The sequence below is a fragment of the Eutrigla gurnardus genome, assembly GCF_963514095.1.
Source record: "Eutrigla gurnardus genome assembly, chromosome: 18".
NCBI classification, from domain to species: Eukaryota; Metazoa; Chordata; class Actinopteri; order Perciformes; family Triglidae; genus Eutrigla; species Eutrigla gurnardus.
The window spans coordinates 6,849,541-6,876,120 of record NC_139929.1 but is presented as its reverse complement, the minus strand read 5'-3'; the positions used below and the strand labels follow the sequence as shown (position 1 = coordinate 6,876,120).

The window sequence follows — 26,580 nt, the reverse complement described above, 5'->3', positions numbered from 1 at the left end:
CATCACCGCCCCGACTCACAATTAATCCTGATATTTATTACATTTTGACGAGAGCGGCTCTCAGATGTTTGACTTGTTTTTAATTATAATGCCATCATGTGGTTGACTGAATATTTGGGGGGCGGGAGGCAAAAATAATAGGGATTCTAGCATGAAATAGCATTAAAGAGGTGCCGATGCACAAATAATATGTGCTGATCATCATTTAAAAATGTTGACTATTGACGTCTCCATAATCGTGAGTAAAAAGCACCAAAAAATAAAAAAAACATAAAATTGTATGGATGTGTGTAGGTTCAATTGCTTTTCGTGTATCATATATATATATACAGTAGGGACAAGTCATATGGGAGTAAGGAACTTATTTGCATAAATTTAATACGCCACCTGTTTCTCCGAGCTCATACAGTGTAAAGCCATCAATCTGGAGGTAGCCCAGGAAGCGCTCCTTGTTCACCCATGATGACAAACTAGTATCCTCGTACTCTGCAACACAAGGAGAAATCATCTTTTAGAAGCAGGAGCACAAGTATCGACATTCAGCACAATAACCATCTGTATTAAAAGGAAAGCACAGCAGCGTATTGACGCCTGGATTGTAAGGAGACCACGGTGTTTACCACTTGTATGCTCTCTGGGGAATAAAGAGCGAGGCACGAGCTGAGCTGTTATCGACAGAGGTCAGTTAAACAATGACCAGAAACTGTTATGACAGCGGGCTGCCTCTGGGTTAAGTAGTCAGGGAGGCTATTTTGGGTCTGAAAACAGCCAATGGATTATGACTCAGAGCGAGCAGATTGGAAATCAATCCAGAGGTAAACAAATAAATGCAGGAGTTCGGTTGTCAAGACATACATGGAAAAAACATTGGTTCAACCTTGATTATACACCATGAGCATGGGTATCTTATTTATCAAATTTGTTAAGATATAACAAGATATATGTATTCAAAATACAAATAGATGCCGGTTTATTTCCTGGATTACCTAAAGCTCATTTTACTGCTCTTATGCCTTTCTGTCCTAAAAACCCATTCGGTGTATAAATTATTCTCTGCATACCTACATATATTTCCAGGATAGTTCAGATTTTTACACAAATCGGGGGCGAATGCATAATTACAGATAATAACAGATGCATTAGGTGAAGAAAATGAGATAAAGTGCAACAAATAAAATAATAAATAAAGTGAAGTCGCATAAAGGATCGCTTCCTGAATTTGAACCGCAATGTTGTTGCTACCCCAACATCTGGAGGCGACGTGCAAACGGGAACCGGAGTCCGTCCCTCGAGGTTTGAAAAGAAAAAAAAAATGGGTGTAGCGAAGCTGCTTAAACAACAGCGTTGTTTCTCCGGCTGGGAGAGGCTACAGGATGCTTGTAATTGATGTCAAATGCAGCTGGGACCTCGTTATGACACGTTCATAAGTTATCATGACCTTTTTCTGCTGCCGTTACAGTCATTACGGCAACGCTGATGACTTTAACATGGTACACGATACAACCTGAGCACGCTTTAAACCCCCCCGGGGTAGTAGCTTGTACTATTATCAAATTGACCTTAATGCAATGCAATCTATTTCCTCGGTGCTGCTGCTGTGCAAAGGCAGAGTTGTTGTTAATGCCGCTGGATCATTCAATCTGGTAGACATTCCAGAGAGTTCTCGCCACAGATGTTTCAGCTTTATAGACAGCATGCCGCAGCCCCGACTCTCTTCTTCCAGATGCAGGAGGGAGAGCTGAAGGCCTCACGCTGGGGTTCATGCAGCCCGATGAACCTGCTTCACCTTCAAACAAATTAGAGCGCCTCTCTTCCTGGGAGACAACCTCGCAATCACCATACTGCCCTACAGGAGACCAGAGTTCACACAGCTGGAGACGAGAGCGAAAGTTGGGGGATAAAAAAAACAAGATGCTAGGAGGAGGATCCAGTGTCAGGGCTTTGAGTGCAGGGTGTGAGGCGGTTCCGACGCCTTTCATGGATGAAGGTTAATGTCACAGGGGACTTCCAAGGCGATGCAAATAGCGCCGAAACAAAAAACCAGAGGGATAAACGTCGAAGGAGGGGCGGGGAGGAAATATCAAAGATAATTTGCACAGTGGTGAGACACAGAGGGAGGCAGAGGATGAAAAGACTGATGAAAGGAAGCTCGGGGAAATGACAGGACAACATGTCTCCCTTTCTTACTACTGTATAAACAACTTTGAAGATAAACAATGAAAGTGTTTTAGCTAGTTGCCAAACAGCAAAGAGAAGAAAAAAAGCAACAGTGAGGAAAGGGAAGCATGTGTGGAAGATATGCGGAGCTCAGTTGTGGAAGGAGCTACTTGGAAGAAAGCAGGCTGGTTGTTTATCACATCCTCCAGCTTACTTTAGCATGTTAGCATTATGACTGCTAATTCATTGCTGTATTTGGTCAAAAACAAAAGTTTTGACTTTCATGACTTTCATGACCGGGTGAGGAAAAGTCAGGGGATCCACACGTGTATGCTAGTTCATCCTCTGAGGACCCTGAATGCATCACACAATTAAAAAACTGACAACATAGCTTGATTATGATACAGTGAGATATTACATGCATGGGGAAATATGGGCAACACCTCACCACGTGATCCACAATGACCTTGCGGTCTTTTCCAGTTCAAATAACCCGATGAAGGGAAATACTTCCCGCGTAGGCCGTCGCATCACATCAGCGTGTTATCACCTTCCAAAGTGCGATTTCGTCTCGTCATCACCGTCATGGCCCGTTAATCCACCCGTCATTTAAGTGCTACCAATAAACACATGCAAAGTAGTGCCACCACAGAGCTGGCTGTGTTCTGAACCTTTCCATACAAGGAGGGCGAGGCCCAACAATGAATCTCTAGATTCACATAGAGTCCGATGCGGAGCATGTGTATTAAAAGGGAAAAAATCGCCACCTTTTATGTGGATGTCCAAGCAGTCCTGATGGTAAATGTAGTCCACTGAAGACATTAATTCCCCAGTGCATGTTATATTGACAGAGAAAGCTGATTTCTCCCGAGGCTGCCAGCACAGAGCAGCGTTTGCTCTGTCGGACATATCAATAAAATAAACTCACACAGTGTCAATGACACCTAAACTGAAAAAGTACAACCTTATGAATTCAAGTTTGTCCACCCCAAACTTAAGGCAGACTCAGCCTTGTTAGCTCTTCGTGAAACACTTAATTCAAAACGGGACAGAAACTACATAAAAGTATTTCAAACAAGCAGCAATAGTTTGGAGGAAATAAACCCTTAATTCCCAGAGCATGATGTGAAAACATGCCTCTCTACATGCCGTTCCCCCCCTGCTGTATCTCTCTGCCATGCCATGTTTGAAAAAACATGCAAACAGCATGCTGTAGACCGACATACATCCTAATTCTATATTTCTGTCGTCCTCTTACAGCACTAACATGCACGATGATCAAAACCATATGGCCCTTGAAGCGCAACAACAGTGCAGACCTGTACAGCAGTATGAAACTGAGGATTCGAGTCATTAAATATGCATGAGCTCGAGCCTCTGCGCTACACTATATCTTAACGGCGCTCATCAAAAGGGACGCAGCTGTTTGTGATGTGCACTAAACCAATCGATGCTCAACTAAATGTCAAATATCATTTTCTACAAAGCAAGAGGACGTGTTTGTACAGTGTGGCTCTGCTCAATGGCATCAATTGTTTAAGAACACAAGGCAGACCTGCACATTAAAAACATGTCGTGCTCGGAATTTCTAACGAGTATTTTGCAGTGTGAGTCACAAAATATATGCAAAAACAAATACAAGAGGGGAGATGATAAAAGTTGATTTAATATTCTAAGAATATGCAAGCCTCTGTAGCTGGTGGATATTATATATTATGTATTAGCTCTATTGTATGAGCGCGTTGTACATCCCCACGCTTCCATAAACAGTCATAAAACAGCGTCACTGGGTGTCTATGCAAAAGTTCAGCCAAATAACGTTCGATTAAAAAGTGTCTGACAGCACTTCATGCAAAATATGAGTTAAAGAAACCCGCTAAGCATCCAGGCAGTGGATATTCAGCGAGACCAGTCCTCTGAGAAGAACGGCACAGCTGGAGAGAAACCAGATGCTGAGGACTACAGATGGTGTAAAACGGAACAGGAAAACCACTTTCTCCGATGCAGAGTTGGGCAATTTCTTTGCTGCCATTGTGGGTAAGTGCTTAAGTAGCTGTACTCATTATTTTTCATCCGTTTTCACCTCCAATAACCGGCCTTTTTCTTTCAACTAGGTAGGAGAAATCCACCATGAGAGGAAGGACACAATCATGTCATTTTGCTACGTTGCTCCCCTCCTCAGTCCTTGCCGAGCTTAATAGCCCATCACCATGGCAATGCTAGACTTTCACCACATCCTCTGCATCAAGGTCCTGGAGGGGTGTGGAGTTTTTGTCGTCAACGTCTGCTGTGGCGAGCCTCTCCTGCTGCAGTTCTGGTGCAGGAAGCCCCCTTTTCAGAATGGTCAGGTGGAGCAGACGCAAGCGAATTCGCGGACAGTGGAGGAGATGGATTTCGTTCTCCGGGCGCCACACCGCGCACCAGACCTGCCCAATAGCCACTACTGGGGTCCGTTTGTGTTGTCCCTGTGCCTTGACGCTCTTCCCTTCGGTTTCTGTCTCCCGGCTCGGGCCCACAGCAGCAGCAAAATACAAGACATCATGGAGGAATGCGGTGAACTCAGGTTGTTGCGGTGAGCAGCTTGGAATAGGCCAACAGAAGAAAAGCAGCTCCTACTAACCCTCTTATGTGACTCTTTTGCGGAGACTTAACAGCTGCTTCGGTGATTCAGTTCTTGGCTTTAAATGACTGTAAACACAGCACCGGCTCTGCACTGATTTCTTTGGCCTTAACTGTGGTCTCTGACGCCCATCCACCCTGACCTGCTATGCATGTCCGCCCAAAGGCAAACCACCGCAACATCGCTGGCCTCGCCGCACACACAATGGTAGGCAGAGCCCTGGGCGCTTTACGATGGGCCCGGCACACCATAACTCAATGTGGTGAGGAAGATGAAAGAGCAGCGGCCGAGACCGGAAAACTAGAGGAACACAGCTCGAGAAAACCAGGATCGCAGGAATGGAAGGAGGCCGTACGCAGAGTGCACCCTACTGGCCCAATTTGTGATGCCTTTTATGGCGAAATGAACAAAACTGCCCCGTGACAACGACGAATGAAGACATTTATCACGATTACTCACCATCATAGGTAAAGTAGGCCCCGTCCTTAAAGACAACGACCGCAGGAAGCTCCGGCAAAGTCACCGACTGTTGAAAACACAGAGTAAAATGAGGGTTTTGAATGAGAATATCTTCTATGAATGTAAGATGCAAGATGTGGGACAAGGCTGTTGGCAGCAGAGCTTTGCAGCAAACAGGGAAACTTATATTGTTTTGCATAATGCAAAGACAGCATGCACGCCTGGATTCTGTAGATGTAGTTGTGGGAGGCTAAATATACTAAGATAATTAATTATTTACAATGAGCAAACCTACCAAGAAAAGAAACATCAACCGGTTGCACATATTATACAATAAAATATGACGACAAAAATATGGAACTCTCCACAAAAGTGTTTTTCTGAAATTGAAATGGATGCATATTCGAAGCGTTACCTCGGGAAAGACTTCTTCTGAAGCAGAGAAGAAGTAAGTGTAGACAATGAGCTCAGAGGCGACGTCGTTGTACTTCTCCTGCAACGGTAAACAAGGCTTTCAGCACGTAGGCTACACAACAGCTCCCAATAAATCAGCTTTACACAGTTGTGATTCAGGTAACTACAAAAGGTTTTTACACACAACCCATTCTTTGTTGGAATCAGTACAAGTGCAGCAGAGCGGCGCTTCCATCGTTCAATCAATACGCAGTTATAGCATTATGGATCTGAAGAAGCTGGGTGCTCCGAAATCATCCTGATTCATGTGTGGGTGACATAAATGGTGCTTACTTTGAGGGGAGACTCCCCGCCGACGTACACAAAAAGCACATCATGTCGCTTCATCATGTGCTCGAACATCTGCTTGCTGGGAAGAGCCCTGACAGCCGGCCTGGAGAGGGAAATAAAACCTAGATTAGTTCCTTTTAATGAGCGAAATACATTCAGCATAAAAAAAAAAGCACACTAATGCAATAACCGATGTAAATGTGTTCTCATTTTCTGTGCTGGTGGCACCACCCAGTGGAGACTCAACTACTTGCAGCCCTGGAGTCAGAGCCAAGCTTTTGATCAAGCCCTCTGTCACGGATCTAGCTTGATTTCCCCCAAGGAAGGGAAAATCTGTCAGGCACAGTTGATACGTGGCTTAAACTGGAACATCAGACGGGGGGGGAAACCCATTGAGCTTGGAAAACAAATATGGCCTGCATTGATAAGCTTGCTCGGATGGTGCATATTAGTGGAGCTGTGAAATAAAGTAAGTGCTTCCCATTTTGTCAGTATGTTATTTTGCGTTTGAAGTGACTGAAGGCTTACCCCGCCACCCGGTTGGTGAACTCCACGATATCGTCTTTTGTCCTCGGTCCTTTGTAATTATAGGCAAGATCTCCCTTTAACCTGAGGAGGAAACAGAGCAACAAAACATGAGTGAAACGCTGATGATTCAAACATAAAAACCCCATTCAGTGCCGTTCATTATTTTTGCGCTACTAATTCGTTGCTAGGTGAAGACATTCATGTGGAAACAAAATAAAACTGAAAGCAATTACGTGGCATTGAACTTTGCATTCAGGATATTGGGTTTGTGTGGAAAAACATCATTGATTGAGCAAAGAGGGAAGAATATTACAGTAGAGGCTAAGCTCATATTAAATCATTTGATTAATCAGTGGACAGAAAATTAATTAGCTATTACATTGATATTCAAATAACTGCTTTTGTTGGGTTATAAAGCAAAGATGGGAAACGTTAGCAGCTTCTCAAATGTGAACATTTGCTGCTTTTTCTCTATTTTATACACGTCTTGTTTGCTTTCTGCGGTACACCTTTCTAATACGGAGTAGGTTCCAGACCCAGGTATTAGACTGCACCGAGAACAGGCTGAATTATTTGTAGCATTGATTCGGCGAGCAGCTGGAAACTGCAGATTTGTTTGCTGCAAATCTCCAGGTCCACCAATTTCCTAAAAGGTGGACCTGACTGCTAAAAGAACGAATCAACTTCACTGAAAACAGAATACTTTTGGGTATTAGACACGCGAGCCTCTCAAAGATTGGTTTAAGCATCTTTCACGTTCTTCTGGCGGGACCCATGTCTACGTGTTTAATCAGCCCCACCATCGAATCTTTAGATTAAAAACATTTCACCGGCTTCTATGTGTTTCAGGTACGTCAAGATACGTTTTTGTCATTGTGTTATTTGTTCATTTCTGCACCATTTCTTTCTTTTTACTGTTTAAAGCATTTTGGTCAACCACAGGGCTGTCTTTAAACGGTGCTACATAAATAAACCGGCTACTAGACATTTCGGAGATTCAACAACTGATGAAAACAAAATACAAAAATCAGACAAATGAATCGATGATTCAAATAATCATTAGTTGCACCAGTCTTTGCTACGAGCATGACAACCTGTCTCTTTCAAGGTGTTCTGATGAAACAGCAAATCTATCAAGAAAAGCGTATTCATCACAAAAGGTCAACGTCAACTAAAACCCTCTCAGCTCCAATGAAAAACAAATGACTGTCCCTAATTGAGTTCCCCGCCACAGAAAGTGCTCGAGCTCCTAAAACAAGCAGAATGCATTAAGGACTGCTACGGTTGCATCAGCCCACAGGGCTTAATGAACTCTGGGGGGGGAACAGAACTCTAAATCAAGTCTCCTCCCTGTCACCGAGGGAGGGATCGTGTTCTTCGATGGATGTTTCATCACTTGCTTGGTTTAATGTTATGAGCCCTGCCGTGATCCTGTGGCAGTTTCCCCAAATGAGCTTGATGGGGCGCCCATTATGGCAGCGTGCAGATAAATGATTCAGCATCAAACGCATGGGAAGAAAGTCTGCTATGTAGAATGATGATGTCTCTCAAAGTCGACAGGAGTTGTGGTGTTGAGCAACTGGAGTCGACCTAAATTCATTCATTTTCTATTAAAAAAATAAATAAAAAAATGTCGCTTTCACTTCAAGAAAATGTGTCGTTCACAAGTGGATATTGATTTGTTAATAAATCAGAAGGCGGATACATTCAAGTGATTTGGGACATACCTGAGAAACAGATTATTAAAAAAGCATACATTTAAATGTTAACACTTTACAGGAAACAGATAATTAATAGGGCGGTGAACCGAATGCAATTTAAACCGAAGGTGTGAAGAGAATTTGTCACTTAGATGTGCCTGAAGAAAGGTGCAACAACACCTCGCTCCCTCCGGGTTAAGTCATCTAACGGCATCTCAACAGGCCGAACCTCGAGGGGGTACAAAAATACCCTGGGGTAAAACGAGCCTGACAATAACACCATACATACTTAACTGATGACAGGTTACACAATAGAGCATAACACAACACCAAATTACATCAGAAATGACTCTCTGACACAAGCTTAACGAACACTTAACACCCGAGGCCTTTCAGAAATAAACCTTGTATTGAGCTAATTATCATACTGTGTCCAGACCCTGTAGGTCCATACAAAACTCAATACGCCTTTTAATCTCCTATGGATTTCTTTAGGCCCGCTGCACAGAGTGGACAATTACAGCAATTTGTAAAAATAATAGTGAAAGTGTGTGGTGTTTCATATACGATTACACAATCAAATAAACACAGCCAACTGTTAAATTTACAAAACTTTAAGTTAAGACGGGGTAATCTGTCGATCAAAGTTTATTGTTGTCACTTACAGTTTTATTGTGGGGTAACCGCGAACACCGAACTCCGACGCCATTCCTGCAATATATATAAATATATACATTCAGAACATCTCTCATCTTCACACAGGATTCATAAACCTTCATTTTAGACAAAGTGTTAGATCTGGAAATGTTTGATCATTAAAAAGGAAGTGATCGACATTTTGGAATAAATGCATATTCATTTCCTTGCCTTGATAGTTATGTGCAAAAACAGATAGCGCTCTCACGTCGCTATGGCAAACATGAAGCAATCTCTTTAATAAACAGATAATAATAAGAATATTTCAAAAATGATTTTACTATTCTTTCAAAAGTCCCGTGAATTTTGTAATCCTAAAGCACTTTCAGCATCATTTCATAGAAGATTATTGTTGGTTTATATTAACATTAAACTCATGATTAGTGGCAAAAAGAGTTATAACAACAAAAACAATAATATTAAATCATGATATTGTCATAATAAATAAACCAAATCTGTGATCCTGAAAGCCTTTTACATACAGGGCATCATCACCATGTTGTTGAACAAAACAGTCAATTAGTTTGATCGTCTCGAGCACATGAAACAACAACCGGGGGACAAACTAAGCACCAAGGGACACCTTGAAGAGCTCCGTCTTTACTCACCGGAGTAAGCGGTGGCGTCCATCTTCCCCACGCGGACCGGCGACCCGGAGGTCTTCAGCTCGACCCCCACATCGTGCCATACCGGCTCTAGTTTTTTACAGTAGCCGCACCACGGCGCATAGAACTGAAAACAAGCAGGAAGCAATCTTTAGATCATCCGCAACATATTATTTACGTTTCAACATCAAGTTTAATCAGGCAAAATATAACATCAATATCGTAAATAACAAATCTCCGTTCTATTTTTTTAATTTCAATTGTATGTTATAGCAGAGAATACATTCACCAAAGTTAGTTTTGACAGTTAAAAGCACACTAACCATATGAGATACTTGGCTGTGGTGTTTACTGTTGGGTTTAAACGACTGTCTTGCCTTTTTGCGTGTATGACCTTGAGCTTTGTTTGTGCTGAATGGATACTTTAAGTACAAAACGACAACGGTGGAAACTTAAGTAATGGTTACAGCAGTAGCTGGGACCATTTCAAGGCACTACTGCTAGTTGGGACCAGATGAAGGACCATTTAAAACACATCTTAGACCTGCAACAACTGATTTTTTGGCCATTTGGGTGTAGCAGATGTCAGCACAGGTGGGTCCGCCTGCTGGGCTTTTCTGGCTGACGCACCGACAGTGGCATTGTGCTGGCTTCAAGGACGTCAGTCGCCGTTGTCGCAGTGGCAGTGACGTCTTCTGTCCTCGTCACTGTCCCCACGCCTTGTCCTTTCTTCAGAGTCAGAGCTCCCTTGCTAGCTTATGCAGGACCCGGTCGTGGCACCATCTGTAACATCAATGCTGCCTTGTAGCCAAAGACGATATGCTGCAATCTCGGGTTCTGGGGAGTTGCGGAGCCCCAGGGGGGGGAAGGGGGATCGCACGTGACAACTAAGCTCAGCCTCGCTTGGGGTATCCCTGACATATCCGCCCATGTATCAGCCCTGTTAATCAGGGTCGTCCATCTCCCATGTTGCTACAGAGATTTCAGAGTCTCTACAGAGATCACAAGGTCTTTCGTCCAATATTCGCTGCAAGTTTAGCTCCGTCTTTCATCATCTTTCTTCTGCCAGCCGTTTGGTGTTGAGCAGGTATTCTACAGTGGGTTTAAAGTCTAAAAGCTGACTACTTCTGCGAGGACTGACAACAGCCGGTACTAATCTATGTAGTTTATGTGGTATAAACCCAAAACCATTAGCTAAGCTAGGCTGATAGACTTCTTTTTTTTATGAGATGTAAAGGTGGTTGTTTGGGTTAATCGCTGGAAATGACAACTTGCACATTACATATGACATTTGATTCCTTGTTATTATGTAAACACTGATTCGTAGAGCTTTTAGAATACACATACAGCAAGTAACTGGCAGTAATTCAAGTCAAATACTCAGTAAAACGAAATTAGATTAACAGAATTTCTTCATTCCCACCAAAACACATATTTTTCTAGTGGATTTGAACAATGAGGTCCACAGTATCGAAACCTCGCGGGGGCAAGGACTCAGTCCTGACACCCCAAACTAGGCGTGAAGGTAGCTTTGGGCGCTCAAGCATGATGTGCTTTTATGGACCCAGACACAAACTCTGATATAAACCCTTCCGAGCCCCCTGGCTTTGCCCCGCATGCATGACTTCTCATTCTCTAATCACAAACACAGAGGACAGTCTGCACACCCGCCTCCGGCCCCCGCCCTGCCACATCCCTCACCCGACCGCCGCCACTTCCGCAGAGGATGATCCAGACAGTGGCGTGCTGGATATTGAGTAAAGCATAGCTGAATGGACCCAGACTGGATGTGTGTGTGTGTGTGTGTGTGTGTGTGTGTGTGTGTGTGTGTGTGTGTGTGTAATGTTAGACTCACATCAACCAGCCAGATATCATTCACTCTGGTATCTTTAAATCTGTCAAAAAGAAGACAAATTCACATTACGATATGCATGTTACATGCTATAAATATATAAACAATAATGATACAGTCAGACGCGAACAACTACTATTACAGTTGTGTGCCTAGGAGTAATTACTCATGAAATGTACCCATTTAAAAAGGGGACAAATTAGTGACACACTAATGCACAAGAGACAAAATCTCTACAGTCTTTGCACGACAGGTATCCCAATTAAAAAGGCACAGTGAAACCTGAGATACTCAAAGACTACTTTTCTGCTTTAAACAGCCATCCTGTTTAATTGCAACTATATAGACCTTTGGAAATGTGATGTATTGGTTAAAATAAACCCACACGCCAAACTAGAATGAGCTCTGAACTGTGATTTTGCATGCTTTTATACTTTGAAGTCGCACAAGCAGCACACATAATGTACAGTAGCAGGAGGCTGAGACATGGAAGTAGGGGTGCATCACTTACGTGTCATCGAGGTCTTCAACAAAGGCGAGCACCGCCGAGGCCAGGACAGCCGCTACAACTGCAACATGAAAAACAGAGAAGTAGCTACACGTTAACAGTCAACAAGAGCCGCACGGAGTCGATTCTCCTCATGAACCCAATGACTGAAGCATCCCCCTCGGCTATAGCTGGTCTAAGCTAACCGAGCAGGCGTTCCCCCGTCACGGTTTCGCCAACGGGAGCTTCCGGGGCTCGCTTTAACACACGCAGTGATAAACACGTAATGGCGTAGCGTTAAATACACGCGAATTAAAAAGGGAACGTACCGCCACAAATCAGGGAAGCTTTCACTTCTGCCATCGCTTCGAGTGGAAACGGCAAGCAGGAAATACAGCGTCTAAATCGAGCCAGGCTGCGCGTGCGCGGCGTTACGTAGACTCCCAACGGCTTCGGCCGTCAACGGATGCTTTTAAAAAATAAAGCAAATGGTGTTCATTTTCCCATATTCTGATTCTTAAATAGTATTATTGCATTTTATTTGACTTCAGAGCTAAAAAAGTCCACTATAAAAATTCATCAAATGTGTATTGTGCATGTAATCATGTTGTCTTTATGATAACACCACAAGGGGGCGCTCTATGCTAATTAACACGAGCATTAGCCTGCAGTGCCTTTGTCATTTACTTACTGTAGGTGCATGTAGTTATTCTAAAATACACAAATACTCACAACCACAGTACTGCATTCAAAATTACACTTAAGTATTATCAGCAAAAATGTGCTATGTAGATATTAAAAGTATATTACAAGTGTTTTATCATGAGTACTTAGCAATTGAATGTAGTTTTATTTTACATACTGTTATGTTACTGTTATAAAAGATGAATCTGTAAAATAACTATTTGTCAGATAAATAAGGTGTTAAAAGATGCTCAATATTTTTCACTTAAATGTAAAGAAGAAGTATTTGCATAAAACTAATATACTCACATACTGTAGGTACTGTGAAATTGTACTCAAATACAATACTTGAGCAAATGAACTGCCCCTTGGACCACTTGATTGATTTCCACACAAAAAACACCACCATATGATCATTTCTTTTATTGGAAACATATTGGTTTTGAGAAGCCTTCAGAGTGATAATTTGTATCCAATACTATCTGAATAGCTTTACAGTTATCAAACGTGTTACCACACATTTCAAAAGGTTATAATTAAAAGTATCTTCATTCAAGCCGACATATTTACACATAAAAAAGATCTCACATCACACATTGGCACATTTAAATGACATTATAAGGCATATAATGGTCAGCCTCAGAGTGTTGCAGAAGGTATATATATACATATAAATAAAATACTTTGAATAATATTTTCATATTATCTGTCACCTCTGCCGGCATGTTGGGCACATTGATGCGTTTCATAAATCAGCTGAGTACCATTTAATTTATCACAGAGCCTGCAAAGGTGCTTAAGATAGACGGGAAACCTAATATATATTTAATCTTTAAATATGACCTCATCATCAAGCGGTTCTCCTAAAGATAGCACATTTAACCTTGGTATGAAAACTTCAATTTCTCTCTATTGAATCATATTAATCATTACAATGTTTGCTGGAACTTTTTCAACTGATGTCCTAAGACTCGATTCAAGCCTTCGTTCTCAGAGAAAAGAGAAAAACAAAACGCACGAAATAGTTTCACACCGTGAGAAAGAGCTGTACTTTCTCATGGGGGTGAATGGTGGGCATGACTGTGTTACTAAATAGACTCATGCGGAGGTTCGTCCTGTTGGAGCCCCCGCGTGCCAAGTTTGTGAGGCTTGAATGCCTTTTGTATTTGGAGGGCCGGGAAAGTGGACGTGAGCGATTGGCCCACATTGACTTCTCCCTTCTGGCAAAACTGTCAAAACAACAAATACAGATGGACTTCCTTACAGTTAACTACACAAATAAACTTCCATTTTGCCTTCAACCTGCATTCAAAACACACGCGACGCTCCGCTGAGTTCCACGGTTTAGAAAAAAGCGGCACGGCAAGTGAAAGCAACCCAGAAAACATACAAAAGGCTCGACTTTTAATCCATTATTTGATTATTTTTACAACTTTTTTCCTATTGAAAGTTTTAGTACAAGCAAGGTCGTTTGTCTTAAGATAAAGAGAGGGCTTGTTCCCAGCTCGCGGGCCGAGCCGCAGACTCCCACATTCAGTAAGACAGCAGTCAGCTGTCTCACTGAACCCACATACGTCATCTAACAGAACGGGTCAGACGTGACCTCAATTGACCCATAAAACAAAGCTTTCTTTGCCCACATTTTCATCCCTCATCGCATGGAAACAACAGCGGTGAGATGATCCAGTCGTCCACATAGCAGATACATGTATCAAATTATTCCTTTATAAAACAGAAAATAAGCAATTCTATGAGCTACATTACAAACACGTATTACATTGTGATTTATTATTCAGACAAAACTTGATCACAGACAAAAAGGCAGCATTAAGTTCTCACTTTGGAAAGTTGTAACAAAATAATTCATGTCTTTAATTAGCTGTAATTTGAAAGTGATGCAAGAACCAAGTGAACAGATGCATTTATAGTATACTTTATGTTTCTATCTATTTCTAAGCATCAAAGCTTCATTATTCTCACTCTATTTATATTTTCGTTTTGCACTAAAACTCTTTTACTGGCAGCTAAACTTCACACGTTTGTGTCTCTGCAGCACTCTCAGGCCACAGAACCGTCTGCATACCACAGCAACAAAAACAGGAATCCACCCACCAGTTTCAAGCTGCTATTTTACAAACAAACAAAAAAACATTCAGACATACTGGTGGAAATCGCACCATCAAACAAAGACCGGACCAACAGGAGAATGAATGTAAGATAAAACAACTGAGACACGACTTTAAGTAGCGGTGAAAAGGTCCGATACTGTAAATGTTTCTTCAGAATCCAGCTCTCCTCTCACGCTCCAAACCACAGACTGAATTCTTTTGAAGTGGTGAAGCTGCCTGCTTTGAAAGCTCTCCATGTGTTTGCGTCTGCTCCGGGACCGTTTGTGTGAAAGCACTCTGCAGACAGTTTCATCTCGACTCCCTCAGTAGGGCTCCGAATGAGGCACGCCGGTGACGTCGCTCAAAGTGTCAAAAACAAAAGCGATTACAATATTTTGGTGCACACCGGAACATTTGTCCGACTCCAAAAAAAAGGGCCGCTAGCAGCATGTATGTGGAGCAGCTGTGTGCAGCGTTGATTAGCCAAGTTCCTTTTAAGAGTACAAATCCCTCAACGGTAGCATCAGATGTCCATCAACAGGCATGGCTTCATTCCAGGATGTCCGTCTCAAATGGGACCAGGTGGTAGTAAGACAGGTTGGTGACGTACGCTTCCGTCTCCTCATCACACAGGTCGGCTTCCATTGGCAAGAACTCCGATCCGTCCTCATACCTGGCAACGACACGAAAGACACATTAGCCCGAGGATGGATCTCTTAGTCGAGATATGATATGATTTAACATCCCCGTTTTAAATGTGTACGTCAACACAAAGAGTGGTACCAGTAAAGAAAAATGTCAACTATTTGAGAGTTATGTAAAGGGTTGTTTTGTGTGAAGAGGAATGTGTTCCTCTTTGTGTTTCCTCCACACACCCAGGGAAGGAAGAGGTGCACAGACACACTTCCTGTGGTGGAGGAGGGTCCTGGGGTTGGGTCACATTCTAGGACTTCCGCAGTGACTTAACTGTACAAGTGGAAACATGGAAATCCTAATATTTGTTGGATTTTAAATGTTTAACTCACGTATGTTCCACTGAGTCCGTGGATGAGGGTCTCTCTTTTTCTTCGGGGACACTGTGATCAAAGACGATGGTTTCTGTATTGGCCAGGCAGAATCCATTGGACCGCATGATTTCTAAAAAAAAAAAGAGTACAGAGCGCCGGTTAGGTCATTATAACATCAGCAGTGGCTCACGTCATCGTGTAACAATAGAACACGAGATAATATACCCGATATGTTGATTGGAGTCTGAAAGCACGGCTGGATTCTGTGGACTTTGTCATTTCTCAGCACCTGATCCAGCGGCGATCGCTCAAAGAAGGTCAACATCACCTCTGACCTGGAATACTGGGGAGTCAAGTTGTTGTTTTTGTTAGCAATCACGTTGTACATGTCCAAAAATCTACCTTTTACCCTCAGATAATAGTTAATAAAAATCTTATAATGCAGAGTGAACTTGCTAATGTATAATTAGTTAGTGACCAACCTTGCACGGCATGTTGATTGCATTCTTTAGAAGTCTTTCCACCTCGTTCAATTTCTCCTCTATATCGCTCGCCTCTTTGACTTTTACCAGCCCTGAAACAAATAAATGAAATAGACCAATACATTATAAATAACATCTGAAATCATAAGCTCTTGTGTGAGGATTTTAAACAAACTTTATTGGGATCCACCTGTGAGATCTGCAACACAACAAACTTCAAAATTAATCCTATCTTTGTGAAGAATAACATACAAACTAATCTTCAAAAAAACATAAACACCTCTGAATATATTTAAAGAACTAAAGTGTTCCACAATCAAAATGTTGAGTTCAACTATTTCTGGGCCTGTGTGATAAAAAAGAAAAGAAGGGCATCTGCTTTGACCTTTACTGCCACCAGACTTTTATCCATCTCCACAAAAAGCCAGACGGGTCTGAATCTATTCTGTATTCTGTCCAACAGTAACCTTTTTATTAACAATGATCCCTGATATTTAACCCATAGCTGGAGGAGGGAAAATAGACTACTTATAGTGAAGTGTAAGAAGTGCTGTAAAACTGCCAGTGAAAACATTTATACGACAGCCGTAATAACAGAGAGAAAAGCTCCACGATTCCATTTAATCCTGAATATCACGAGGAATGCAGTTGACGAAGCGGTGGGAGAGTAAAATCAGCACTTTCAGCAGCTGGAGGCTGCTGCCCACGCCGGCGATCCGTCAGCGAAGCATCATTTACCGCCACGCTGACAAAAGGGGATGTGGTGAGGAGAATAATGATGAAGAGCACAGCGACACTGATGCGTCTCTGTCTGATAAAAGTGGTCCCGACGAAACGCAGACACACAGCGGTTACTGTTACATGGAAGTACTGAGTAACAGCAGTGCACGGCCACAGCCTCATCCATTTATAATGGCCAGCAGTGATGACATCATATCCCAACGGGGACGCGAAGAGTGACTGAGCAGTTAAACCATCACTAGGAGCAAAGCCAGACTCCCACCCAGTCTGAAACCTCATACCGCCCCTGGGTCACGTTATTTCCTTTAAAGTCCCTTTAAGACCCGTTTGCCAGTTCTCTCCATAAATGTGATGAATCATACGTAAAAATTTAGATTTTTTTATTACATTTTAATCAGTTTAAGTAATTCTGCTTTAGGCGAATAACAATAGATATTTTTGTGCAAAGATACTTAATTTATCCCCTTGAGGAAACTCAGATGTCCAATAGCTGTATATAAATACAGATTAGGTTCATTCAAATCCATATGAATAAATATGCATATCCATATGAGACACACATATATTCAGAGTTCAGAGGTCAGCATGTTTTGTGCGAGGATGCATGACTTTTTCATTCATTCGGAATCAAAATTAAATGCATTAAAACAACAAAAGCATGCTCTTGTCGGCTGGATGTGCGAGATTGAAGCATGCGTGGTTATTTTTGCAACAGCTCGGTGTTGGTTATGCGAGATGTAATCGCGGTAACCACAGTGGATCTGGTGTGTGTACGCCTCTCCAATCAGAAACAGCAGGTTCAACACATACCATGAGAAGGGTAAACAGGCTGCTAATCAGTTGCACTATATTCACATACAGTAAGCAAGCTGTTGTGGATAACGGATATTAATATTCATCCCGCATTCCCGGCATCACTGCCATAATCATAACCAGTCAGTGCAATTAGACATGGCGACGGGTTGCAGGATGAAGGCAAAACACTGACTGAAGGCGGTTTGTGTGATTTGGAAGAGGTTAATGTGGGTCGCATCCATCAATTAAAGTGGATGAAAAAAGGAACAAAAACCCGGGTGTGCAGTGCCGACTTGGAGGGCGGACACATGATACAATCAATCTCGACAGCATCCCGCAAGTTAAAAACAGCTATTATATATAAATACGCTGTGTATATTTCATCTCAGATATGCTGTTTGTGACAATTACAGGGTTGTCCTCTTGAAGATGCTTTCAAACACACAGACAGAAAACGCAGCGATGTTGTTTTTTTCTACCAGGGTCATTAAGTGTAAATTTCCTGCAAAAGAAACCATTTCCTGGCCACAGTGTTCTCCTTCCTGAGAATAATTCAGTTGTTTCTTCACGGCTTTCACTTAATCATCTTCTTTTTCAAATCAGTGGCAGCGTTTATCTGCCAACTGCAACAAGTTTGTCAAATAGAATTTATAGGAACTACATAAACGCCATATGGAAATGTATTGTATGCGTCAACCTTAATTTTGTAATTGCACACATAAGTTCCCCCATCCTGTGACAGCACGCTGTGTTGACAAGCCACTTCTTCATCTATTAGCTGAAAAAACACAGCAAGTAGACGCACAACAGGAACTTAGTTATCTCTGCACACGTTATCTAAACAGTCATCAGATGTTGTAAGCAGCAGCTATTTCACAGCTATGTTCTGCATGGATCTGATAAGCACATGTCAGCAGAATAACGCTTTATCATCTTCCCGCTAACTCCCCGCCGTTTCGTCAACGTGTTATTTCTGGACGACTGCGTGAAAAGGACATAAAACCTCAGTGAACATCAGAATCAGAAATCAGATTACCAAAATCCTAAAAACATGAATAATAATATGAACTGTTCACTTACTGAAACAACCAATATCACACATTTAACTCTCATATCAGTCCGTTACATTTAAAGCTACAGCCAGCAGTCAGTTAGCTTAGCATAAAGCTATAGGGGGAAAAAACAACAGTTAAGTCCTGCAGTTCTATATGATAACATGTCGTTTTTACAAATCATTTTTTTGTACAGATTGAACAAACATTATGAATCGGTGAGTGGCTGGTAGACGTATTTTGTTACTTTCACACAGCGAGGGGGGAGGGGTTACTTTTTCCACTTGTTTCCAGTCTTTATGCTAAGCTAAGCTAACCAGCTGCTAGCTGTAGCTTCATATTTAACCGACAGATATTGAGAGTGGTATCGGGTTTCTCATCTAGCTTGCAACAAGTGAGTGGATGCGTTTACAAAATGTCAAATTATTTATTTAACAGCAATTTCGAAACGCACACAGACACCTGTCAGCCAATCAGAACAGAGAAGTGGCTATAATTAAAAAGTGGGATTACATCCTTCAAGCTATATTCTATAAATGCATCTTTCTGGGGATTCTGTAAACAAGGAAGGAAAACCATGCAGTGTCCACTTTCATAAGCGTCCAATAAGACACTGTTGAGTATTTGTTATGGAGGACGTAATGAAGTCAGAGGGAGTGATTGCAGACGCAGCCGGAGTCCAAATTCCTCGGTGGAATCTGTCTCACGTGGAATGTGAGCAATCACTTCCCGTCCGTGTTCACTCTGGGGTCACATGTAAGGTAAGTGTTATGGGGCCTTGGCTGAGCATGGGACTAAATATGGGAAGTCCACTCCTCCCTCCCTCTGTCTCTCTCCCTCCCATCGTGACATCAGACTGAAAGCTCTGCACGCCTTCCCCGTTGCTTAGACGCAGCAGAGAAACAGGAAAACATGACCGGAGCCAGAAACTGGAGCAAAGTGGACAGAGAAAGGCCACAGCCACAGTTCTTCACAGGGACTTTCAATCTGAGGGCAATTAGAGGGGATGCAAATTAAATATTGAGCAGGGAATAAAGGAGAGGCCATTAGGGGAATGTTATTAACCCTGTGGCTCATTTTCCGTCCACAAAATAGTAAAAAAAAAGGCAGTAGTAACACAGATGTCACCATCACCGCTGATATCACATCTACATTTATCTTTAAACGGCAATCAGGATGCAATGTGTCACAGAGAGTAAAAAACAAGCAAAGGGTTGAGTCATGAGATCGGAAATGTCTCATCCACTGGCAGCAGCAGAGCAGCGAGCTGTCAGCAAGCTGGTCCGCTATTTAAAGCGAAGCTTTCCAGTCCCCAGTAAAGGGCCGTTTCCAGAACATTTGTAAAGGCTTAGTGGGCAAAGACAAAAAGGGAAGTGCCAAGGAAGTTGGGAGCTCCGTTTAACCCGCTGGAGTGCCACAGTTGCAAACCCCGAGGGCCAGAGTTTTGAGCTACATACGGCAAAAGACTACAAAGCCCTGCAGCAACTGTTTTAAAAAAAATACTTGATTAAATCCAAACGTACTTTGTTTTGCCACATACATACAGCATGTTTCTATCCCTTCATTGCTGTCCTGTGCAAAACATGTATCTCCAAAATGTCAATGACAGCGCCAAGAACTGTCACCTCGCAGCTGGACATTGTCTTTTCTCTGCAAAGTCAAAAGTTGTCCCTGTGTTTGTTTGGGTTCCCTCCCGTCACCATTAGATATGAGACGCATCTGCCATTGCCTTTGATCAAAGCAAAACTGGGATCAGTTTCTGAGCACAAGATAATAGCCGATCAAGCAGCCCGGTAACATCCAGAGTTACGATGCGTCGGTTTTCCCACGGGGGGTCCGACATTTAGGTGACAGTGAGGTGAAAGCAGATCTAACAGCCTTCTAAATATCGACCAGGATTAGAAACATGCTGTCAACATGTCGGCCTTGTGGTCTACAGGCTATGTGATAGGTCTCCTAATGTGACACTTGAAAGTGGACTTTGTTAAATATTAACCTGTCCAAACAGAAGCATGCAGATCAAGGCTATGAAGCGGTTTAGTGAGATGAGCCCTCACCAACCGTTTGCTTCTTTTATTTTGCCGCCCTAAACTTATAAATCAAATCATCTTAGTGTAAGCCCGATGTTGAAGTGATGTCTAATAGTCTACCTATAGGATCAAAAGCTGAGGTGTCTGGAAGGAAATGTTTTGTAGTTAAACTGCACGCAGTTTGTTCGGTAAATGACTGTAATCCAGAAAAATTGAAGGAAAAACATGTAAACCAAAAAAGCACAAAGCAGCCACAGTTGTGCTACAGGAGACTAAATATAATCAGGAATCTAATTTGTAGGGGGTTTCCTGTGCAGGCAGAAACAAAGGTTTCCTCCCAAATAGCAATCCACTACCAAGGCACATCTTCTGGTCCAGTGGACCCAATGATGCAAACGATGACCAAAGTTCAAAAAATGATATGGTTGCTGTGATAAGGTGCATTTGTGTTGGAAACTTAAGTGAAGAACCATAGGTCAAATTTTAAAAAAAAACTAAAAATTGTTGTATATTCAATATTTATATTTAAAAGTATGATGAAAAAATATTAATTTCCAAATCATAAATAAATACATTTTGCTGTGCAGGTATTTAAAAAAAAGTTGAGGGGCCCGACTACCTCCTGCACACAGGACGAACTAACTTCGCAGCTACGCCCCTGCTGAGAACGTAGTTAAACACGTTAATTAACAGTTGCGTGTTATTCTGTGTGAAACGCTCTCCCATCACGGAAACGTCCCACCAACCTTCTATCAGCGGACACTTGGCGAGCTCCCTGCTGTCTTCGGGAAACGACTCCAGCAGTCTCTTGAACAGGCGGCCCAGATCGGCGGAGCTCCGGTGCAAGTATAAAATGTTCCTGTCGGACCACTCGGTCCGGATCTCGTAGAACTCCTCTTCCTCTCCGCGGCGGCTGATGATGAGTCTCCGGATCCCGTTGACCCAGCAGTCCCGGACAAACATGTTGACCAGCGACGTGCCCTCGAACACGGCCGATGCCATTCCCCTCGGACGTCAGTCCCGCATGCTGAGACCGGAGACCGGCTGGACACACGAATGTAGACCTGGGAAGGACAAGTTTGGGGAACTTTTCGGTCCGAGCAGCTGTTGAGAACGCACTATGATGATGATGATGATGATGATTCGCTCAGCCCATCACAGGCGTGATCTCAAACGTGGCATCTGAGGGGGAAAATAGACTCCCAGTCATAGATACCGCCCCTGTCAGATCGATTTGGCTATCGAGCCAACAGCAGTTTATTGTTCGGTCATCGACGATCAAAAACAAAAGTCCAAAGCTCGCTCAAACTCTATAAAGTGCTCCTCCTCCTCCAGTCTGCCGTTAGTTTCCTAAATCCAGAGCATGTCACTCCACACTGTCTGCATAAGCTTTGCTTTCAGCACAGTTTCCTCCCCTCTCCTTCCTCCCTCCCTCCTTGACAACAGCCTATTATTATGCAAAGGCTTTGCAAAGACTTAAACTGTCAATCTCCTTATTTATAAAGAGAAATAGCTTATTTGGCGCTTTCTCTTTAATAAAAAACACGTTTGAACGCTGGTTTTGATGCCATGTGTGGCACATCTTTCCTTAAATCAGTAGACTTAATCTTTCAATGAGTTGTTTTGGGGGGAAAACATCCAAAATCAGCAGTTCTTGTGCCAGCTGAGAATGTGAACATTTGCCTCACATAACTCCACAAAATACCAGTATTTTAGCCAATATTTAGCCACAGCTAAAAGAAAAAAAGATGCACTGCAGCCTATTATATGTCAGAGGGAGCAGATCATTTAGCAGAGGAGCTTTACAGGATGTAACGTGAAGTCAACTAGTGATGATTCAGCTGTAATTAGCTTCTGCAAACAGAAAGGCAATTCATAACAGCAAAGTACAGGAAGCAGCATGTCCATTGTAGGCCAAAGCAAAGCTATAAAACACTCTTTACTGGACACACGAATCTGTGCAGCAAACTGAGTGTTGTGCTGCTGGAATCAGGGAGAGCAATCCTGCCGTAATGTGCACATCATGTTTTATGAGGCACGAGCAGGTGGTTGCATTCGTCGCCCCCCTTTCGGGCTCGCAATTTGCAACTCGGTGAGTGTTTCAGTCTCGCTGTTGCAAATGAAACGGCCACAAACGAGACGATGCAGCCGGTCAGGGAGATGTAAAATGTCTATTTGCCTCCTCCACAGTTTGCAGCTGTTCAGTTGTTGTTGAGGAGCAGGGGTGCAGATCCGATGGCAGGATTGGGGGGGCACAAAAGTGATTTTTTTTTTTGCCCATATGCAACTCATACCATGCAACCATAAATCACAACAGTGCGTATCACTGCTATATAAACTGTTATATTAGTAAATCATAATTTTAAGGGTCTCGGGCATGTAATGTCTACTCATGTTCTTATCTTTCACCTCCCTCCAACCCTCCAGATGCCCAATTCTTCTCACCGTCTTCCTTTTCTCCCAGTGTATGGGACTTAAATGTGAAGTCTGAAAATACATTTGTTCCATTTTGAATAATTTAGGGTATTTTTATAGGGGGGGGGGGGACATGGCCCCCCCATCCCCCCCAGGATCTGCACCCATGGTGAGGAGGCATATCGGCCGTTAAATTGTCTACATTTTAAATACAAAATAGTGAAATAACTTCCTCTCTGGGAGTTCCACATGTCATGTTATTTCCCTGAAGTTAACTGTGTAATTGTTTCATCAACAAGTAAATGTCAAACGCTGAATGTGGCATATCCACCCCCCTGGAAAACAAAGTTTGAATGTCCTTTTTCTTATACAGGTGACTTGAAAATGGAGATGAAACAAATTGGAGGAATTAATCCTGCTTTATGAAGTCTGAAGTGTCATTGTGGTTTTGTAAGATATTGGAAAAATACATCAAAAGGGAAATACTGTGGCGCTAAAATGTCATCTCAGTGTTTTTCAGAACAGAATCATATAATATGCTGTTCTGTCAGCCGTGTGCACAATAATCTGTATCATTACAATAGTGTAAATTATAGAGTGGGAAGTGACAGACTGTGATGCACTGTCATCATAACTATTGTTGAGCTGTCTTATTGTGGTTGAGGTGTGAGATGCAGTTTTGTTGAATGATCCCGTCAAGGAAGCAAACCCCAAACTTAACGGTCCGCCTGCCATTGGCTGGTCTTTGCTCGCCAAAAGCCTCGCCATGAAAAGATAGGTAGTGAGGTACAGGTTTGTGGTTCAACCTCAGTCGACAACGCTGAAGAAAGACAAATTCTGGGCACCATGAATACCAAATTTCAAGCCAATCCATCTAATGGTTATTGACATATTTCTGAATAAAAAATATTTAACCTCATGGTGAAAAGTCAGCAGGATTCATCCTCTGGGGACTCTGAATGTCTGTATTCAGAGCAATCCATCCGATAGCTGTCCTATTGTGAAATAATCACTTTCTTACTGACACTAGAGTTTATTTTCCAAGTATAGAGATGCCGTACGCTGCACTTTAATGATTGTATTACATAGAAAAACCACCACGGTATTATCAGAAAGCCCCTTCTCTCCCTGTGTAATAATAGGATCGGCCTGTTTTAAACCAGGCTTCAATCTGTGGTGCAGCCACATTTACAGAGTCAGCACATTCTGCCTCGATACCTCATTCCAGTGTAATTCCTCGGAAAGAGTCGACTGTGAATGGAAAACTAGACCTTAAAAGCTTTTTCATGCAGGATTCTAAATACTTTTGTCTCTTGAGGGCAAAACTCTGTTGGGGTGGGGGAGGGGAAGTGAGAGAGTGAGGGGGATTGCCGAGGTTTGGTCTGTTTGAGCGATGTGGCGACAGATACAGAGCAGCTTGTTTGTGTGATAGAAAGATATGGAAAAGTCTTCCAAACTGAGGTGCCACTCTGCACATGAAGTCGAGCTAAAATGGCATCACCGAGAGAAACAGGAGGGGAAGGCGGGACTAACTGTTGGGAGGAATTCGATTGGATCGTTCCTTCTCTAGCGTTGCAGAGCTGACGTTGCAGATTGATTGATGGATGGATGGATGTCATGATATGATTGGTTCGATATAAATTATTATTCTTATAATCTTTTCAGTTTATATTGTTAAATAGGTACACAGATGTGATGTGATCTAATAGGGTTAAAAGGGCTTTTTTTCAGCTCGACTTTAAATGTACTCATTGAGGATTAGGAATTTAGGGTTGAAATAATTTATTCAGGATGAGGAATAATTTATGTGTATAAGAGTAGAGATGACATGAGGGTTGTGTCATGTCTGCTTCTAAAGTTCTGTTATTATATTATTTGGTTATTGTGTTCTGGTTTCAGGTGTCTTGACTCCTCAGGTGTGTTCCCTCCTGACTGATTACCTACCTGCCCTAATGAGTCTCACCTGTGCCTCGTTGTCTCCCCTGTATTTAGTCGGGTTCTTCCCCTGACTTCCTTGCCAGATTCTCTTTGTCCCTCATGAAAATGCTTTACAGCTTTATCCTGTATTCCTAGTGTTCATATTGTTTTTGTTTTTCACTACTTGTTTTTTTTTTTGCATTAGAGACTCCTATATATAAATGCGCATATAAATGCATGTCCTAACCAAACCCTAGGTTTGGGTTTTGTTTTAACCCAGACCTAACCCCCCTCATCGCTTCTCTGTCATTTGGCCTGTTGGTAGTTGGGTTGCTGTTTGGGGAGGATATTACTCTTATGGGACATATTTAAACTTTTCATAGTTTTAAATCCATTACACGGGTTTGCATTGGCACCGAGGGCTGCTTACCTGCACTCTGCCGGTTTATACATTCTGAGCTCCTAATGAAATGAGGGAACAATCATCCAACAGTGGACGATTTTGTAACCTGAGTGGATCGACACCATCGTTAAAGGTTGACATTTGGGGCCTTCATTATCACCATAGTAAAATTTTTACACCGGTGTTTAATTACGCAGAAGATGAGGGAAATGAGGGCTTCTGCAGCTCCTGTACACTAATTTGTCACTCCCTCGATGTAAAACATTGATGGTGTGAACACAGATGTGTCCAATCAAGCTCCAAATGACGGCCCAGAATTAAAACTGCTGTAGATTTCTACATGAAAATCACCTGTGATGACCACGGAGCTTCACTCCAGTTGCTCTCGCGTTGCTTCCTCATCCCTTCCCCTGAAGCAAACATGAATCCCAACCCCTGACAAGGCCGTATGCGTGGGTCGTACCCCCAAACCCGCTCCTTTGCCCTTGTAAATGCCCTTGTAAATCCCAAGCCAGCCCCCCGTTCTTTCAGAAAAGAAAACATCAGAGGCCCATAAAGCAAAACCGTTCAGAAAGGAGGAGAAAGGAAAAACATAAAGATGGACACATCGGTCAGGGAACAAAGAGCATCTGCGTTGATGGAAACGGGTGTTCCCTTTTCACACGGAGGAAGTCATCCCGAGCCATAAGTCTGTCCTCGTCCACAACGGCAGACAAAACCAAACGAAGGGTGCAGGAGCCGGGGTTAGCGAGTGTTTATAACAGGCTGCATAATGGACTGTGGTTGTCTTCACCGAGCATCTGCTGGACCTCGTGTTTTATGGCCTCGTCCTCATTGTGTCTCCAGCGAAGCTTGGAGAGCAGAGGCCCTTAAAAGACCGAACGTCTGCTCGCTTTAGTTCCTCTTTATGGAGTTCCAGCTTCAAAAGGCATAAATCACATCTATATGTGCGTTTTCTGTCTTCGCTATAGATGATGCTGTTTACATAGAATTCAATACACCATTACATCATGTGAAAATATTACGGATGTACGTTGATTTATACGTTCTTTAAACCTCGATCTGACACCTGGGACACATGGGATCTACGTGATCGAA

The 26,580-nt window shown here is 42.6% G+C and overlaps 2 protein-coding genes across 2 annotated transcripts in view; both read right to left on the bottom strand.

The window, feature by feature from the left end:
- The window catches only part of tmx3b (thioredoxin related transmembrane protein 3b), a 28,030-nt gene extending 15,784 nt beyond the window's left edge, over window positions 1-12,246 (bottom strand). The window contains exons 1-10 of the mRNA XM_084033502.1: window positions 12,178-12,246; window positions 11,873-11,930; window positions 11,365-11,404; window positions 9,513-9,636; window positions 8,874-8,919; window positions 6,509-6,589; window positions 5,984-6,083; window positions 5,652-5,729; window positions 5,237-5,303; window positions 388-486 (exon numbers count right to left, since the gene is read on the bottom strand). Coding sequence (XP_083889628.1) covers window positions 388-486; window positions 5,237-5,303; window positions 5,652-5,729; window positions 5,984-6,083; window positions 6,509-6,589; window positions 8,874-8,919; window positions 9,513-9,636; window positions 11,365-11,404; window positions 11,873-11,930; window positions 12,178-12,211 — 727 coding nt within the window. The 5' untranslated portion in view covers window positions 12,212-12,246. The remainder of the gene's footprint in view (window positions 1-387; window positions 487-5,236; window positions 5,304-5,651; window positions 5,730-5,983; window positions 6,084-6,508; window positions 6,590-8,873; window positions 8,920-9,512; window positions 9,637-11,364; window positions 11,405-11,872; window positions 11,931-12,177) is intronic.
- Window positions 12,247-12,940: 694 nt separating this feature from the next.
- Window positions 12,941-22,125, bottom strand: pxdc1b (PX domain containing 1b). Its single transcript, XM_084033155.1, has 5 exons — window positions 21,494-22,125; window positions 16,130-16,221; window positions 15,873-15,990; window positions 15,666-15,777; window positions 12,941-15,313 (listed from the first exon to the last, which is right to left on the bottom strand). The coding sequence occupies exons 1-5, from the start codon at window positions 21,747-21,749 to the stop codon at window positions 15,190-15,192; spliced, it is 702 nt and encodes a 233-aa protein (XP_083889281.1). The 5' UTR covers window positions 21,750-22,125; the 3' UTR covers window positions 12,941-15,189.
- Between the last annotated feature and the right edge of the window lie 4,455 nt (window positions 22,126-26,580).

Coding starts and splice junctions, on each gene's coding strand:
- pxdc1b (XM_084033155.1), bottom strand. CDS start 21,749: ATGGCATCGGCCGTGTTCGAGGGCACGTCGCTGGTCAACATGTTTGTC. Junction 15,991..16,129: donor CAATCAACATGCCGTGCAAG/GTTGGTCACTAA, acceptor TTGACTCCCCAG/TATTCCAGGTCAGAGGTGAT. Junction 15,778..15,872: donor GACTCCAATCAACATATCGG/GTATATTATCTC, acceptor TTTTTTTTTTAG/AAATCATGCGGTCCAATGGA.